At 46.2% G+C, this 18,808-nt stretch overlaps 1 protein-coding gene across 2 annotated transcripts in view; it reads right to left on the reverse strand.

The window, feature by feature from the left end:
- wdr59 (WD repeat domain 59) overlaps nt 1–18,808 on the reverse strand; it is a 53,080-nt gene that overhangs the window by 23,359 nt on the left and 10,913 nt on the right. For both annotated transcript variants that reach the window (XM_084337859.1, XM_084337860.1), the window contains exons 16-19: nt 11,425–11,529; nt 7,621–7,742; nt 6,099–6,252; nt 1,276–1,409 (exon numbers count right to left, since the gene is read on the reverse strand). In XM_084337859.1, the coding sequence (XP_084193985.1) occupies nt 1,276–1,409; nt 6,099–6,252; nt 7,621–7,742; nt 11,425–11,529 (515 nt within the window). The remainder of the gene's footprint in view (nt 1–1,275; nt 1,410–6,098; nt 6,253–7,620; nt 7,743–11,424; nt 11,530–18,808) is intronic.

Here is an 18,808-nt window from a genome sequence, read left to right on the forward strand (position 1 = left end):
TTCAGCTATCACGCTAGCCGGTCGCAGCGTATACCGAGCTATGGCTGGTCCGCGCCATATGTTAATAAATGGGAGCTTCCTCAAACAGCCATCTCTTTCCCGACAATCCTCTCTGTGCACGAATCCTTACATATGGTAATTAAACATTAAAACACCTGCGGCTTATAGTCCAGTGCGGCTTATATATGTACACATCATTCAATTTAGCTGCTGCGGCTTATACTCAGGAGCGCCTTATAGTCCGAAAATTACGGTAATTATCATGGAAACAAGTGAAGATTACGACTAGGGCTGTCAGTTTATCGCGTTATTAGATTAATTAATTACACAGCAAATTATCACGTTATGAAAATTAACTCAAAATTTATAAAAATATTTTTTATTTAAATATTTTTTTATCTCATTCATTCCATAAGAATGTAGAATACACATTTACAGACTTTCTTTTTAATATGGTCGATTTGCATGTTATTGGATGTTTTTTTTTTTATCTTTGACTGTGAATAACACCATGCTAAAATTGACCAGACCTGAAAAATCTAAGTAAATGAATAAATGGAAGATGATTAAACAGAAGGTTTTGTAGATACAGTACTGAATGCTGCCACCCGGACACATGCCATTTGAAATATGATTATAGAATATAGAATATCAGGCCTAAAATGGTTATGCGATTAAAATGTGATTAATTAGATTAATTAATTACAAATCCTGTAATTAATTAGATACATTTTTTTTAATCGCCTGACAGCACTAATTACAACATAAAAACACATTTTCAGTGTTAAAGTAAAAATATGTATCGGTTGTAACAGTAAAATAATGAGATAATCTATACCTCTGACAAGTATTATGAACCTATGCAGTACGGTATGGATTTTATTAAATTATTGGTAAATTGTGCATTTATATAGAACTTTTGTCGAAAGCGCTTTACAATGTGTTCCTCACATTTTACCCATTCACTCACACAATCACACGACGGCGGAGGCAACCATGCAAAGTGTCAACCTGCTCATCGGAGCAGTTAGGGGTTAAGTGTCTTGCTCAAAGACACTTCAACGTGCTGCCCGGGAGGAGGGGGAATTGAACCGGGAACCTTCCGGTCGAACCTGCCAGACGACCGCTCTATCTCCCGAGCCACTGTCGCCCCAGACACATTATTGATAGTTTGAGCTTCGTTGGGCAGCTGCAGTGGTGGAAAATCAGTGGAATCCCCAGGTGTATAGACGGCTTCAGGCTAATCACAATTGAGATTGTGATGGCGTTACTCACATGTAGCTCTCTCCTAGTGCTTTGTGGACGGGCAGCAGACAGGAGATGTCCTGGATGATGACTTTCCCGGCCAGCTTGGTGGGTCTGTTACTGTAGTCGGTCCCCTCTCGCTTCGTCTTAAACCGCCTGGATTTCTGATGGGCACAGACACGGGGGCGGACATAGGGGACGCAATGGAACGAAGCGCCACTTGATTAAAAGTGGTTTGAGTGACAAAATGACAAATTAATTTCGTTTTCTGTCTACAAGTGAACTGACTCACTCACCCCGCAGCCAAACCATGTCTAACCTAAAAGCAATCGAAGAATGAAATGACAATTAATTTGAATGCGTTTGCATTACAGTGCTGCCCCTTCTGAACCCCCTTCTTAAGTTGTCTTTTCATCACCCCCCCCCCCCATGCTGAATGAGTTATCAGAGAGTTGGAAAATTAACTAGCCTCGCGGTTGTATGCCTACGCCAACCAGTAGCCAGTGAAGGGCTTAAGAGTAAGAAGCGGAGCAAATCGCTTTACAATTTGTTCCTCACATTTTACCCATTCACTCACACACCGATGGCGGAGGCAACCATGCAAGGTGCCAAACTGCTCATCAGGAGCAATTAGGGGTTAAGTGTCTTGCTCAAGGACACTTCGACACGCTACCTGGGAGGTGCGGGAATCGAACCGGCAATCTCCGGATTACCAGACGAAATGGGGAGATGTGGAAATGGGGAGATGTGGAAATAGTCATGGGCGATTTCAACACCAAATTAGGTGAAGAAAAAGTGGATGGTGTTGTCGGACCTTTTGGTCTGGGTATAAGAAACGACAGAGGAGATAGACTAGTGGATTTCTGCAGGAAGAACCAATTGTGGGTCACCAACACTTGGTTTGAACAACGTAAACCTGCAAGACACACGTGGAGATCTCCTGATGAAAACCAAATTGATTACATTATGATAAACCACAGATACAAGAACTCTAAGGCACGACCATCTGCAGACTGTGGATCAGATCATATTCCAGTAGTGATGAAAATGAATATCAAACTGAAAACCATCAAGAAAAACGACACACAAAAGATGGGACGTGAAGAGTCTGAAAGGAGAAACCATGAAGAGACGATCGTCACCAATGCAAGAGGCTGCAGTCTCGACTCTCGGAGTCAGCATAGCCTGTGGCTTGGGCCAGTCGTCATACTATCTCAATTGGCAGAGGTAGTTAGTGGGTGGAAAGTTGATGGGTGGGGATTGGACGTTGTGGACAGCGACTCCTACAGGTCGGTTGGGTGACGCCTGTACAGCAGAGTCAGGAAGTATCGGGGGCAGCCTGAGCCTCCCACGCGTTACTCCTCGCCACTGAGAGACCGCGCTGTCTGGTGAAAAGATGCGACAGCTGCCTCCTTGTGTACCAGAGGGGACACGTGATGCAAGGCTTCTATCCTCACTACAGCCGACCAGTGGGAGGCCTAGTCTAGCAACGTTCAAGATAGGGGAGGGGAGAATTGAAGGGGAAAATAATTGGCGATACGAAATTGGGATGGGAGAAAAATAGAAAATAAGGAGAAAAAGTGGATAAAAAATAGAGAGTTAGCAGATATTGAAGATCCACAAGAACTATGGACAAAACTGAAAGAAAAACTGGGAAGCGTTGCAGACAATCTGTGGTAAACCAGAAAAAGTTGAGAAACAAGAGTGGATGACGAAAGACATTCTGGATGAGATGAAAGAGAGAGCAGACATGAAGAATGCGGACAGAAAAACTGAATACAACAGAGCAAAACGAAAAGTACAGAAGATGAACTATTCAGGTATATTTGAGTCCTTCCCTTATTTGTGGAACATTTATAAAATAAAAAGTAGTCCACTTTGTGTAACCTACTTTGACCACCAAGGTAATCAGTTTATCGTTGAGTCCAAGTGGATGTTTGTGCCAAATATGACATTCCCTCAAGGCATTCCTGAGACATCCGTGTTCAGGAGAATGAGACGTACGTACGTATGGACAACCCAAAAACACAATGCCTCAGGAGAACGAGATGTACGTACATATGGACAACCCAAAAACACAACGCCTCAGGAGAACAAGACGTACGTACGTATGGACAACCCAAAAACACAACGCCTCAGGAGAATGAGACGTACGTACGTATGGACAACCCAAAAACACAACTCCTCAGGAGAATGAGATGTACGTACGTATGGACAACCCAAAAACACAACTCCTCAGGAGAATGAGACGTACGTACGTATGGACAACCCAAAAACACAACGCCTCCTGCCATGGTTGTGCGGAGGCATAAAAACACGTCTCTGACTGGCATCACAAAAATCTTAACAATATGCTTTTTACACTAGATAAGCACTACATTTTAAACTAAAGAGGAAATGCTGCATGATGGCTTTAATTTGCAGGACAATAATCTGGTATACGTATTTTTTCAGACAAGAAGATAGATACCAATAGAAGATAGATTTTATACCAATTTCCTCTCTATGCATTCAGTATGAAGCTATCCGGCTGCAAGCTAGCCTAGCTTAGCACAAATGAATGGGAGTGGATGCGGAGTGGGTAGCAAAAACCAAAAAACACCTCACCTGGCAAGCCACTAGCCCGCTACGCATCTGCTAGCTACTCAATTAATTGGTCAACTACGACTATTGGTCGACTAATAATTTCTTTAGTCAAGGATAGCCCTACTGCACTGGCAATTGCACATCATTACCTTATGATATTGCTGCTGGTTAGTAGATAAGCACAAGCCATCATTGGGGCAGAATAACACACAGCAGGAAACGGAAGGAGTATGAGTCAGCCAATAGTATTAGTTTCTCTGGAGGACGAGTCAGCCAATAGTATTGGTTTCTCTGGAGGACGAGTCAGCCAATAGTATTAGTTTCTCTGGAGGATGAGTCAGCCAATAGTATTAGTTTCTCTGGAGGATGAGTCAGCCAATAGTATTAGTTTCTCTGGAGGACGAGTCAGTCAATAGTATTAGTTTCTCTGGAGGATGAGTCAGCCAATAGTATTAGTTTCTCTGGAGGATGAGTCAGCCAATAGGGAGGTGTAGTCTGACGTCACTTTAGTTTCCTGTGCTGTCCACCCGTATAGGGATTTATCATTAGGAAAATGGATTATCGGCTATTGTAACAATTCTGCCTCATGAACATTGGCAAGCTTTCCATTTTTGCACAAAATGAGTTCCCTTCTATCACTAACATTATTGTTTAAGCATTTTTGGTTGAAATAAAGGTAGTTATAAGGTTTTTAATTTGTTGTTAAAAAATAACTACAATTACCAGTAGAACGCCTGTCGTTCAGTGCTGTCGCCGTTAGCAGCGCCAGAGAGAAGTGTAGTTACTCAGTGAATAAAAACATAAACGTTGTTATTTTGCTACCTTTACGATTGATTGTGAATTGTTTCATGTTGAGATATAGATTGTGGATGAATACACACAGAAAGGTACACCATGCCAATGTTCATGCTTTATTTGTTTTAAACGAGACGATTTAGAAATGGGTCCATTGGAAATACATGGCGATTTCAAGGAGGGGTGGACTGCGCGGGAAACAGCAATGACGTAACCACTACACCTCCCTATAGTATTAGTTTATCTGGAGGATGAGTCAGCCAATAGTATTAGTGCTCTGGGGTTAGTGTAGCTCAACCAGCGTGCCATGTGGTACAGATAGGCCAATCAAGAGGTCAGAGATAGAAATCCCCCGATGGGAGGGGGAGTGGGGGGGAGGTGGAGGTAGAGAGAGAGATGGAGGAACAGAGGGAGAGAGCTCAATACCGGGCAGTCATGAATGGTCTGCACAGACCAGCGACGGGAGGCGAACATTGGGGGCTTCTGATTGGATGAGGGTGGGGAGGAAGGAGTAGGCCGCAGCGGTGTGGGGATTGTAGTGTGGGGATTGGATTGGTGGGGTGGAAGTCCCTCCCACCACAAGACAACACAGAGGGGAAAAAAACATCCAATCAGGAAGACGGTCAAGACACAAGGATGGGGGGGGAATATGCATCGATTAACTTGGAAGTGAACATTGAACACAAGACAAATATGAAGATACAGAACCACAAGGCCTGTAAGTATGGAAGGGATGACGAATGGCATCAACGTGCAAAGCAGGATCAATCACGGCAGATATGCAATCATGGCCTCACAGAATTTGAACAGGCATATGATTATAAAACAATGCATGATATGTTTCCCGCCTTACCTTTTCTCTCATCAACCCGATGTGGTTATGACAATCACTCCACTATTATATTATTAAATATTTGTACTTCACAGCACACAGACAAAGACATATAGTGTGTGTGTTTATGTGTGTGTGTGTGTGTGTGTGTGTGTGTGTGTGTGTGTGTGTGTGTGTGTGTGTGTGTGTGTGTGTGTGTGTGTGTGTGTGTGTGTGGGTCTGGGCCCTGGCGTCTGCAACCACTAGCTTGACCTAAACCCAGACTCGGACCGGACCGGACACCGACATGCCCTGGGCCAGACACCCGTTTGGTTGGCCACCTGCGGAGACTCTGTGAGTTGCCGGCCATTAGCAATTTTTCCCCTGGACATTTTTCTGTATTTGCAATTTTGCACACACTGCATCTAAGTGCAAGACATAAACAGTGTGAAATCCATCAACGGGCCTATCAAACAAGGTATTAAAAACACATTATGGGTAATTAGTATATCCAATTGGGGCTGGCCAGTCATGTATAGAGAGATGTATAATAGTGTGTGTGTGTGTGTGTGTGTGTGTGTGTGTGTGTGTGTGTGTGTGTGTGTGTGTGTATGTGTGTCTTCAGGTGCCTCTCTGTGCGATGCAGCCACCCAGGCCTTACCCGTTCCTTGTAGTAAAAGGAGGAGATGGAGACGGTGTCCTTGTCGGAGCGAGTGGGGCTGCCGCTGTACAGCCTCAAGGTGCTCTGAGACTCTGTGCGCATCTTCATGGGAGTTAGCACACCACTGTGGTAGGCGGACAGGGCTGACAAGGACCTGGGACACAAACACCAGCACACTGTCACACGCACGCACAAACTAGGCATGTTTCTTTTGTTGCTACTGAAATGTTAAACCCCTCCTTGTTGCAGTTGGTTCCCACCATGATAACAGCACAGAACAAGATTCAAGAGGTTTATTCATCACATACATACACAAGACATGAAATGAAGGTGGCCATCCCCCCTTTTTTTTTTTTTTTTTTTTTTTACTTTTCTTTTTAAGGCACCCTCTGACATTTAATTATAACTGCATTATACCTAAATATCACTCGTTTTGGCAGTGCATAACGTTAGTTAAACTTAGCTAAAATTCCATTTCCCGCCAAGGTATCTCTGACGTTGACTCAACTACTGATACTGATAACGTTACTCTTGTGGAAGATGAGCGCTACATCTTTCTGCCTCTAACTGTTTGAGGCCACTGCTACATATTATGCGACGTGGCTGTTATCAGTCAATAAATGTTATGATAACGTAACATTTCTCACTTTGACTTCTCGGAATAGATCTGCCACTTTGGCCCATGAACTGAGACCAGAAGTAGCGGGATTGAACGCAGTCACCCACCCAGAAACGGACGTGAAGTTCCATTTGCTCTTTGTTTTGTTTGTTTTGCTCTCGTTGAACATTGACGTGGTTGACGCAGCTTGAAGTCTTGTTTTTGATGAACGGGCCAGAGGCCATCTTGTCTCTGCAACGTTTAAATGTGCGAGCCAATCCTGAATCTGGGAACATGCAACTAAAGCAGCTGCACGCCCCTTTAAATTATTGCACGTTCCATACAAGCTCTCGCCAGATACACCAAGCTCCCGGTAGCCCCGCAAATGTGAAGCAAGAAAATGCAATTCAAGATTTTGTAATACCTTTTATTGCCTTAAATTGAGAATTATAAATTCAATTTTAAAAATGTTTACCCCGCGGATACCCTGTTCTTACATAGAGGCAATTCCTTTTACAAGAATTTCCCCCTGGGCAGAAAACAACTGAAACTGAAATAAACCAACGTTTAGCCCTTTCCTAACCACATTATAGAAGGTTAATAACCCTTTCACTACCAACCTTCTGTATTGTGGTAGTGAAAGGTTAACCTTCTGTAGTGTGGTAGTGAAAGGTTAACCGTATGTAGTGTGGTAGTGAAAGGTTAACCATCTGTAGTGTGGTAGTCAAGTCAAGTCAAGTTTTATTTGTCACTGAATACAGGGCATACAGTGAAATGCGGGTAGTCATGCTCGCAGCGATTGTGCAATAATACAAGTAATAAGAAAGGGTTAACTGTCTGCAGTGTGGTAGTGAAAGTGTTAACCCTTTGTAGTGTGGTAGTGAAAGGGTTAATGCCGTGTTCATGTACAAGGTATGGTTTTACCTGGGTGTGGGCTCAGTGGGAGGGACAGCGCGGTGCATGGTAATAGGCCTTGTGAAGTACACCAGACAGCCAGTCCCACAGAAGCGGGCCCCAGAGGTCCGTGGGAAGGGAATGTTGGCGTCCTGGTGGGGAAATAACCAGAAACTATGTAAATAAAGCCTAATGGACAAGTTGATTAACACTTTGGCTGCCTAAGGTTAAATTCATGATATACCATAGATTGCCAGCGCTATTTGTCTATGGAGAAAGTCCCCTTCTTTGCAGGGCTATAACTTTTTAAATTCTATTGCTACATTGCCATTATTAGGGCCCATTCAAAGTCCTATATGTATTGTTCATTGTGTAGCAACGTTAAACTTTTTCATTCACATATTCATAGTAAAGTATGGTCTAATGTATAAGTATGTTTTCATCTCTTTCTGCAGCTTTCTCCAGAACGTGATATATAGCCCCAAATGCATTATATTGATGATGAAATACAGTTTGATGGCAATCAGCGCGATATAAAAAATTCCAACTAGACGTATTCTTCTAGAAGTTACTACACGTCATCTGATGTTGACCGGATGGGCGAGGGGGCGTTTATAATTCCGTGGGCAGCGTTATACCAATCATCTAATGTGGGTCAAATGTTGATAATAGCAGTTAGTATCGAAGACGGTAACGTTACACGCTGAAACTCACCCCAGTCTCCGCGCGCCGTTGGGCGATCATCGTAGAGTAGAAATCTTATCATTATGGGATATATTTTTACCCGGTCCATCTCCAGCTTGTATAATGGTATATACGTCCAAATCATGTTGTTTATCGAGTTATTGCCAATCGATCACCGTGTAGCGTGACGAGCCAAAGTCCCATGACCTATAGCGAGCGCCCGGAAGTACTACGGACGTCTAGCACAACCTCTATGCCACATCCTGTTTGGCGATTGCGCCGATCGGCCACCAGATGGCGCTCCTGAACCGCCAGAGAGCTCAGTGGGTCCTGCTGGTGGATCTCAGGCCAGCGGAGGGGACATATGAATCCGATCGCAGATTTTTGAAATATTGATATAAGGACGACGTAACGCGTCCTCCGGCAACTTTAGCATGGCCAGCAAAGACGTCTAAAGACGGTTCCCGGCAGCCAAAGTGTTAAGTAGAATCATTTATGTAAATAAAGCCTAATGGGGAAGTTGATTAAGTAGAATTTATGTAAATAGAGCCTAATTGGCATGTTAATTAAGTAGAATTTATGTAAATAGAGCCTAATGGGCATGTTAATGAAGTCGAATTTATGTAAATAGAGCCTAATGAGCAAGTTAATTAACACATTCCCCGCCATCCACGCTGTACAGCGTTATTGCCCCATATAAAAAAAATTCGCCATGGCATTCATAATTCATATATACACCTCCGACGCTGCAGGTGGACCCTACGGCTCAATACAACGACGGCTCAATACCGCCGCCTGGTGGATGGTCGGGCGAGTTACACTTGAACAACAGGAAGTGGGGGCTGTGCGTCGATTAAATTCATCCAGCCGTCAGACATTGTTGCAAGGCTCCCGACAGACACTATAGTACATATGGATCGCTTTATAAACTTAATAATCGATATGATTTCGGCGTTTATTGCGACATACAAACCGGAAATGGACCTAGGCGATCGACGTCCTATACTTGGGATATTTCACCGCACGGTAAGAGGACGCTAACGTTATTTTCAGCCCAATTGTTTATTCATTTCACTGCAAACCATCTGATCAATATATCACCCATACTACATAAAGCATTTACTGATGATCACGGAATTATAAACGACGCCCCCCCCCTTTCCTCCGCGCATGATGACGCATATCGTATACGATCATATACAGTTGAATTTTTTAATATAGCGTGTCTAGGGAATAAACGGCAATCGATAATCTATATATGCGTTTAGGCCAGGGGTCGGCAACCTGCGGCTCAGAGGCCGCATGCGGCTCTTTAGCCAATCAGCTGCGGCTCCCTGGCAAAAAAATACAAAAAGAATTAAAAAAAGAATTTCTCTTTTTAATTTCTTTTTAAATGTACATTTTATTTTGGAGATCGATGTCATACTGTGACACTGAAATGAAAAAATATTTCATCAACTAAGATATTTAGTCAACAAAAGGCTTACCTGTATGCCTGATATGTGGTGCGAAATTAGCGAACAACGAAAGATTTACTTTTTATTTTATAGATTTTCCACAAATAAGGGAAGGACTCTAATAGAGCTGCATAGTTCAGGGTTTTATTTCAAAGTAGGTCTACAGATTCCAGTGTTTTTTCTCCTTTTCTGTGTTTTATTTCAAAGTAGGTCTACACATGGTAGTCTTTTTTCAAAGTGGACTACTTTTTATTTTATAAATGTTCCACAAATAAGGGAAGGACTCAAATATACCTGAATAGTTCAGGGTTTTATTTCAAAGTCGGTCTACAGACACCAGTGTTTTGTCTCCTCTTCTGTGTTTTATTTAAAAATAGGTCTACACAGCCAGTATTTTTTCTCCTCTTCATAAGAGTTTGAGGTTTTCCTTTGTTATAACAGGTAAAAACAGCAATAAAAAGTAATTTTTTTTTCTTTTTGTTGCTTTATAATCCCATTAATGCAACAAACTGTGTGCTATAAGTATAAAGTATAATACATCGCAAATTACTTTGGGTATGTAATTGTCAGGCGTTTTATGCTAAATGTGGGGTATGCTTGGGGATATATAAAACGTTATACACTGTGTTATCTTCATTTTAAGGGTAAATAGGTTGTGCGGCTCCCTGAGCATTTTATTTTGTGGGACGGGGGAAAAGTGGCTCTTTTGATAGTAAAGGTTGCTGACCCCTGGTTTAGGCCTATAACTCACGTTCTAGGAATTACTGCAGAAAACGATAAAAACATACTTATATTCTAGAAGGTATTTTTGTATGAATGAAAAAGTATAACGTTCCTACATCCTGAACGATAGATAATCGATGTTGAATGGGCCATAGTAATGTCAATTTAGCAATACAATTTAAAAGGTTATAGCCCTGCAAAGAAGGTGAACATCTCCATAGGCTTACAGTGGTGGCAGACTGGCTATATTGATGAATATAAGTTATGGCAGGGAATGTGTTAAGAAGAAACAATGTAAATAGACCCTAATGAGCAAGTTCATCAAGTAGAAAGGAACACACCCTTGCATTTCTAAAAAGAGCAATTTCACGAAAGCTTCTATGTGTACAATCTTTTAATTATATCACTATATTATCAAATGTAGTGTCAAATAAATATTGAACTTGGGATAACCAGTCCTGATAAACTCTTGAAGAGGCATTTTGTTGAGTTTTAACCTGAATCCTGTCATTCTATTCTGAGGCGTAATAATATAATAATCTGACATCAAACGTTTTCTGTGTCAAGAGAGCTCAGCCCATCCCCAACTCAATTTCCTAAACTATCTCTTCAGCCCCCGTGAGAAACTCTGCCCGATGGTGTCACCTGGAGTTAACCGCTGACGCTATTTCCTCAACTATTTGCAAATGTAGTAAGGCCAACTAGAGGAAATTGTGCCAGTTCTCTAGAGGTCTGCTCTCCTCCTGCTGATGTCATTTGGCAGAGTTCCTCCGGGGGGGGAAAGCGGCCGAGCTCTCAAGACACAGAACACATTGCTGATTATTACGACTTCCTCACAACAGAACGACAGGATTCAGGTTAGAAATTGGCGAAATGCCCATGTGAGGAGTGATTCAACGTTGTACTAAATATATACAAATTCTACATATAGTTGCTTTGCGAAAAAGAGCACTACAACACATAGGTGCACCTGGTAGGAGCCGTAGGTGTTGATGGCCCGGGGGAAGGCCGGTAAGGCTGGGGTCACAGGGTTGGACAGGACGTAGGGGCTGGCAGCTGGGCCATCCTCCTGGGTCTGAATGTACAGAGGACACGAGAGACAGATGAATGTAATGATATTCAGTGTCAACACCTATTATGTGCAAGCATGGATAATTGCATTCCAACCAAACAGTGTCCTTTGCATAGCAATGTGGGAAATCTGGGAAAATTAGTATAGAGCCATTTCTGTAAGATAACTTCTATGAGACAACTTCTATGAGATAACTTCTTTGAGATGAGAAGGCCACTTCTTTTGAGTGGAATCCCCCTTTTTATTATTTCCCTCTCTCTCCATTCATTAACAGCCTTGCACGACCCTAACAATTACTCAATAGAAGTTAATTGTAGCCGCGCACTGCTCCCCTTCGTCAGTTGTGCAGTAGCTCGCAAGAGAGCAGGAGTCCCAGACCTGAGATAACTTCTATGAGATGCTGTAACCTCTTTGAGATAACTTCTATGAGATAACTTCTATGAGATAACCTCTTTGAGACACCTTCCATGGGCTGCAGAGCGGTAAAACCTCCCAGAATGACTTCTGTTACATTTTAATATGGGAAATTTAATTACAATACTTTAATTACAATAAAGTGATTAATGTGTTTGTCAGAGTGGACATATGAGATATCTCTTATCTCCTAGCACCTACTGTGCTCACGAACAAACAATTGCACTCACATGCACGTGACCAGGCCACGCCCCCGGACATGGTCACACTCTACCTTCCTCTTTTTTGTTTTCAACATGGACGCTGCAGTGCACTCCGTGAACTAGTTGTTATGAAACGCAGGAAGAAATTACACAATGTTGGGTTTTCGCCGGAGGTTCGCCAGCCCCTGGAATCTTCTCGGCACATCCTACCAGCGCATCGGGCCTGTCCTGGGGTTCCTCATCTCGTGACAGCGGACTGAGGGACATAGCGCGACGGTTAGCAGTCGAGCTACGTCGCTCACAAGTAGGCCTGCGTTGTCAGGCATTGATACTAGCATGAGTAATACTGCTCGTTGTGCCGTGAGACAGCCGTGTGATGTATTGGCGCGAGGGGCAGGATATTTGGGAAAACATGGTCGTCATGACTCTGTTTTGGGTGTTTTCCCAACTATCCTAGTGCGCGCGGCTAATGCTAATGCTACAATGCTGGGTCTCCGTTCTTTGTTCCCCGCCGAGGGCTGTGAGTTGGCCATCTGTAGTGTGGTAGTCAAGTGAGGCGAGTTGGCCCGGCAGGTGGCTGGTGGGCTGTTAAAGCCTATACCGCCGCGGTATAGAATTAGCAGCGACTAGTAACATTGTTCGAATTGTTGTTTTTTCTGTACAAAATTGTGTCGGGTGGTGGGGCCTTAGGGCCAGCCGACGTCGAAACATCGCGTGAGGTTTTGAGGTTATTAGCTTTTGACCTAGCCGCAAGCTATAACGGTGGTAGTAATATCACTGCAGGGCTACGGTGTGTAGGAACGCACCCTATCGGGCAGTGTGGGCACCTCACGCCTTGCATGTCCAGCTGTAGAACAGTTCCTCAGCAATCCATGCCGGGGAGGTGTTCAGTGGGGGAGCTTTTGTCACCCAGTGTGATGTCAGCTTCCCCCGTATCAAACTGGCTCTTTCTGTCAGGGTCCCCCCTTGGGTGCGATTGCCTCGTTGGTAGTGTCAGGGTGCGATATCCCAGCTCCACGAGACACCCTGCTTGTGCGGTTGGCGAGTCCAGGGTTGGCAACGCACAGCGGGTGGGACCGGGCCGCCTATCTACGGTTCCTGGCGGACCAGCGCCAAGTGGCGGCGGGTGCGCTTGGGATTATCATCACATATGGCTACAGCAGTGCCATATGTCGAGGTGGATGGAGAGAACGCTGAGGCGGGGACTTGTGTTTGCACAACCCCACCCGTTTTCAGGTTTGGTACAGACCCTATTGTCAGGGTCAACAGCAGTGACAGCTCTGGCCGACGAGATCCAATCTCTGTGGGCGAAGCAAGCCATCGTCGTAGTCCCAAAGGAGGACGCGATGCATGGCGTTTCCTCCCGGTATTCTCTGGTGCCCGAGAAATCGGGGGGGTGTCAGACCCATACTGGACCTGTCCCATGGAAGGTTCAGAATGTTGACCGTCTCCCACCTGTTAGACGCTGTCAGGTGGGAGACTGGTTCACCTCCATAGACCTGTAGGATGCGTATTCGCATCCCGATCTTCCATCCTAGGGCTTACCTACGCTTCCTTTGCAGGGCTTAGCGTACGGGTACCAGAGGCTGCCGTTCGGCTACTCTCTGGCTGCCCGCATCTTCACCAAGTGCGTGGAGACCGTGCTGGGGCCTTCTGCGTTGTCGGGGGTTACAAATTGTATTCTGCCCTGGACGACGTTCTGGTCCTTGGCCGGTCAGGGTAGATCGCCAGGTTTCATATCAGGCAGGTGGTGTCTCACCAGCCTGGGTTTTGCTGTAGACTGGAAGTAGAGTTCTCCTCTTCCCAGTCAACGGGTGGAGTACTTGGGCTTTTTCTAAGCTCAAGGTCTATATGGGCATCCCTCTCAGAGCGGCGGCGAGTGGTTGGGTTCTCTGCTCGCTCGGGGGGTTCCGTCCTAGGACGGTTACGGCGCTGTCCATGATGCGCCTGCTGCTGGGGTCCCTCTTGGCCTCCTCTTCATGAGGAGGATACAGAGGTGGTTTTTTCCAGTATGGAAATGGACCCGGTGTGAGACATGTGGAAGCGGCTGAAGGTTCCCATGTCAGTACTGGGGGACCTCGTCTTCTGGGGAGGGTCTGGTGCCCTCACCTGCGGGGTCCCCGTGGGCAGCAGGCTGTCACACGTCACGGTCTTCACCGACGCCCCCCTCTTGGGATGGGGGGACGGACGTGTCGGGCCAACGCAGTAGGGGGCAGCTGCCATGCTGCCTGGTCTGCGCTACATTCAATGTGTTGGAATTGAAGGCAGTCCTTCTGGTCCTCAAACGGCTCGACCACCTTGTGGTGGGCAAGCATGTTTTGGTCAGGAGTCAGGACGGACAACACGACGTCAGCGTCTTATATTGTCAGACAGGGTGGAGTGCGCTCCCCCCGTCTGCACCGGGCGGCGGTCGGGCTCTGGCTATGGGCGTTCTCCATCTACTCTGCCTGAGGGCTCTCCACATCCCCGGCAGGGTGAATGTGGGTGCAGGTGTGATGTCGCGGGGCGGTCCTCACCCTGACAAGTGGGGATTACGTCCAGACATAGTCGGGCACGTCTGGGACCGATTCCGTGGCCGTCCGGGATTTTGTACGCATTCCCCCCCTTACACCTGATAGCTCAGCTGTTGGGGCGGGTACGTCGGGAGCACGGGACTTGGTCCTGGTCGCGCCGGGCCGGGGCTCAGCTGTGTGGTCCCCGGCCCTGATTCAGCTCTTGGTGGCCCCGCCTGTTCTGTGGTCACCGCGGAACTCTGTTCTGCCTCCTGTTCTGGGGCAGCCTCTAGGCTTGGCTGCTGACAGTGTGAATCTGGTGGGGATGCGTCTTGACTATTCTGTGGTTAACGCTATCCGGTATGCGCGCCCTCCGTCCTCTACCCCGGCTTACGCTGGAGTGGCGTATGGTCGAGTGTGGGGGCGGAACATTGTTCAGCCACCCTCTCATGAGACATTCCTGCTTGGCGCTCTGCGTCTCAAGCCTGTGGAACGTTCTCTGTCTCCGAGTGGGACCTCCAACTGGTCCTGGGCCGGTTGTCGGAGGCGCCGTTTGAGCCTCTTGAGCAGGCGCCATTGGATCTGCTGTATTGAAGACAGCGTTCTTTTTGGCCATCACCTCCGCTAAACGCGTGGGTGAGCTGTGTGCTCTCTCGGCGCGGCCTGAGTGCCTGTCTATTCGGCCGATAGCGGTGCGACTCTGAGGCCTAATCCAGTCTTCGTGCCAATGAATATCCGGAGCTCTTTCGCTCCAGGGATATTGTGGTTCAGGTGTTCGTCCGCCTCCTCACGCTAGTGAGTTGGAGGCGGGCCTTCACCTGTCATGTCCTGTCCGTGCACTGGGGATTTACCTCAGGACTCGGGCTCTCTGGGCTTCCGTTCAACTGTTTGCTTGTTACGGTGGTCCTTGCGCGGGTGAGGCGCTGTCCAAGCAGCACCTGTCACATTGGTTGTGCGGGGGCGTTGCCTTTTGCTGCACGTTGGCTCGGGCTGCTGCCCTGTTAGGGGGGGCCTCGGTGGAGGACATCTGTGCTGCGGCCTCCTGGTCCTCCCCGGGCCCATTCATTAAGTTTTCCCTCGTGGACATGACTGGGGGTTCTGTCTCTCAGGCGGTTGTGAGGTCTGGGACCTCTCCTGCGTCCCGCCTTTGGTGGGCTAGCAGGGGTGTAGGTGTGTGCCACGGGGTGATGTGTCACACGTGGTCTCGCCTGTGCTGTGCGTTTTTCTGGGGTCTCTGGTTCCCCCTTTTTCGCACTTTGGTGGAGTTGACTGCCTCCCCCCCTTCGTTAGGACGGGCGGGTGGACGGGACTCCCCTCCTCCCTGGTAGTGGGGCTTACGGGCCCTCAGGGGGTACACTTGTCGGGTCACGCGTCTGCTCTGTCCCATATCTCATAATGGCAAAGAGCGAGACGCGATGACCAGTATGATAATATAACGAAAGGTTATCCTATAACCTAGTTATATGAATACTGGCAGAGCGTCTTGCTCTTAGCGCCCTGAGGTCCCTTGGTTGGGTTTTCAGTGTTGGAAACTTTTTCTGAGGAAGGTAGAGTGTGACCATGTCCGGTGTCATATAGTAGGACCCGGGGGTGTGGCCTGGTCACGTGTATGTGAGTGCAATTGTTTGTTCGTGAGCACAGTAGGTGCTAGGAGATAAGAGATATCTCATAATGGCGAAGAGCGAGACGCTCTGCCAGTATTCATATAACTAGGTTATAGGATAACCTTTCGTTAACCCAGTAACATGAGGTGTGTACGACTGTGTTAACCCAGTAACATGAGGTGTGTAGGAGTGTGTTAACCCAGTAACATGAGGTGTGTACGACTGTGTTAACCCAGTAACATGAGGTGTGTAGGAGTGTGTTAACTAGGGATGCACCGAAATTTCGGTGGCCGAAAACTTTCGGCCGAAAATGGCCAAAAATGGCCTTTCGGCTTTCGGCTGAAAGAGTTTTTTCACCGAAAATATGTCACCGAAACAGAAACAACCTGTAACCTAACGCGTGTTGTTGTGATGATGTCGCGCTGTCGGGAGTCGCGCTGTTTCTATGTCAACTCTGCGCGCAACGCATCCAATAAATGCGTCTTTAACATGCTTTTATATCCTTATTTACTATATGCCCGTCGCGGTTAATCACTGAGTGATCTAATATGCATATTATTCAGAGCGAGAGGGGGGGGGGATTGTGTTTCTCACATTGACGCTGTCTGTCTGTCGCGCGTCTACTGTGCCGAGTCAAGCGAGCACATTCAGCTGGGGACTAGAAAGGTGCGCTCAGTAGAGCACAGATGGCCGCTGCGCAGCCAGAGAAAAGATGGAATTAATGTACTGTATGCATTCAGAAGTGCTGAATAAATGTTTTATGGACCCATAATAGTGATTATTTATTATTTAAGTTTTGCCATAATCATATATTTTTCCATAATCATAATGTTCCACAACATTGGTAAAAAAAAATCTATTCTATGAATAATTTTCGGCCTTTGGCCAACTGTTTTCTATTTTCGGTATCGGCCAAGAATTTCCCATTTGGTGCATCCCTAGTGTTAACCCAGTAACATGAGGTGTGTACGACTGTGTTAACCCAGTAACATGAGGTGTGTACGACTGTGTTAACCCAGTAACATGAGGTGTGTTAACCCAGTAACATGAGGTGTATTAACCCAGTAACATGAGGTGTGGAGGACTGTTAACCCAGTAACATGTGGTGTGTATGACTGTGTTAACCCAGTAACATGAGGTGTGTACGACTGTGTTAACCCAGTAACATGAGGTGTGTACGACTGTGTTAACCCAGTAACATGAGGTGTGGAGGACTGTGTTAACCCAGTAACATGAGATGTGGAGGACTGTGTTAACCCAGTAACATGAGGTGTGGAGGACTGTGTTAACCCAGTAACATGAGGTGTGGAGGACTGTGTTAACCCAGTAACATGAGGTGTGGAGGACTATGTTAACCCAGTAACATGAGGTGTGGAGGACTGTGTTAACCCAGTAACATGAGGTGTGGAGGACTGTGTTAACCCAGTAACATGAGGTGTGGAGGACTGTTAACCCAGTAACATGAGGTGTGTATGACTGTGTTAACCCAGTAACATGAGGTGTGGAGGACTGTGTTAACCCAGTAACATGAGGTGTGGAGGACTGTGTTAACCCAGTAACATGAGGTGTGGAGGACTATGTTAACCCAGTAACATGAGGTGTGGAGGACTGTGTTAACCCAGTAACATGAGGTGTGTTCAGGGGCGGACCTAGCACATTTGGCGCCCTAGGCGAGATTCACCACTGCGCATTTTTTTGTTTTTTCTTTTTTTGTTGCTCTGCGCAGTTTTGGCGCACCACTCTATATCTGCAACCATTATTTGTACATAAAAAAATTCTAACATAAGGGAAAATGAGCCAAAAATCTAAAACGGTCGGTCGGTCGGTGTGTACGACTGTGTTAACCCAGTAACATGAGGTGTGTACGACTGTGTTAACCCAGTAACATGAGGTGTGTACGACTGTGTTAACCCAGTAACATGAGGTGTGTACGACTGTGTTAACCCAGTAACATGAGGTGTGTTAACCCAGTAACATGAGGTGTGGAGGACTGTGTTAACCCAGTAACATGAGGTGTGTACGACTGTGTTAACCCAGTAACATAAGGTGTGTACGACTGTGTCAACCCAGTAACATGAGGTGTGTTAACCCAGTAACATGAGGTGTGGAGGAGTGTGTTAACCCAGTAACATGAGGTGTGGAGGAGTGTGTTAACCCAGTAACATGAGGTGTGGAGGACTGTGTTAACCCAGTAACATGAGGTGTGGAGGACTGTGTTAACTCAGTAACATGAGGTGTGGAGGAGTGTGTTAACCCAGTAACATGAGGTGTGGAGGACTGTGTTAACCCAGTAACATGAGGTGTGGAGGACTGTGTTAACCCAGTAACATGAGGTGTGGAGGACTGTGTTAACCCAGTAACATGAGGTGTGGAGGACTGTGTTAACCCAGTAACATGAGGTGTGGAGGACTGTTAACCCAGTAACATGAGGGGTGTATGACTGTGTTAACCCAGTAACATGAGGTGTGGAGGACTGTGTTAACCCAGTAACATGAGGTGTGGAGGACTATGTTAACCCAGTAACATGAGGTGTGGAGGACTGTGTTAACCCAGTAACATGAGGTGTGTT

This window comes from Notolepis coatsorum, assembly GCF_963971535.1.
Source record: "Notolepis coatsorum genome assembly, chromosome: 20".
Lineage (NCBI taxonomy): Eukaryota > Metazoa > Chordata > Actinopteri > Aulopiformes > Paralepididae > Notolepis > Notolepis coatsorum.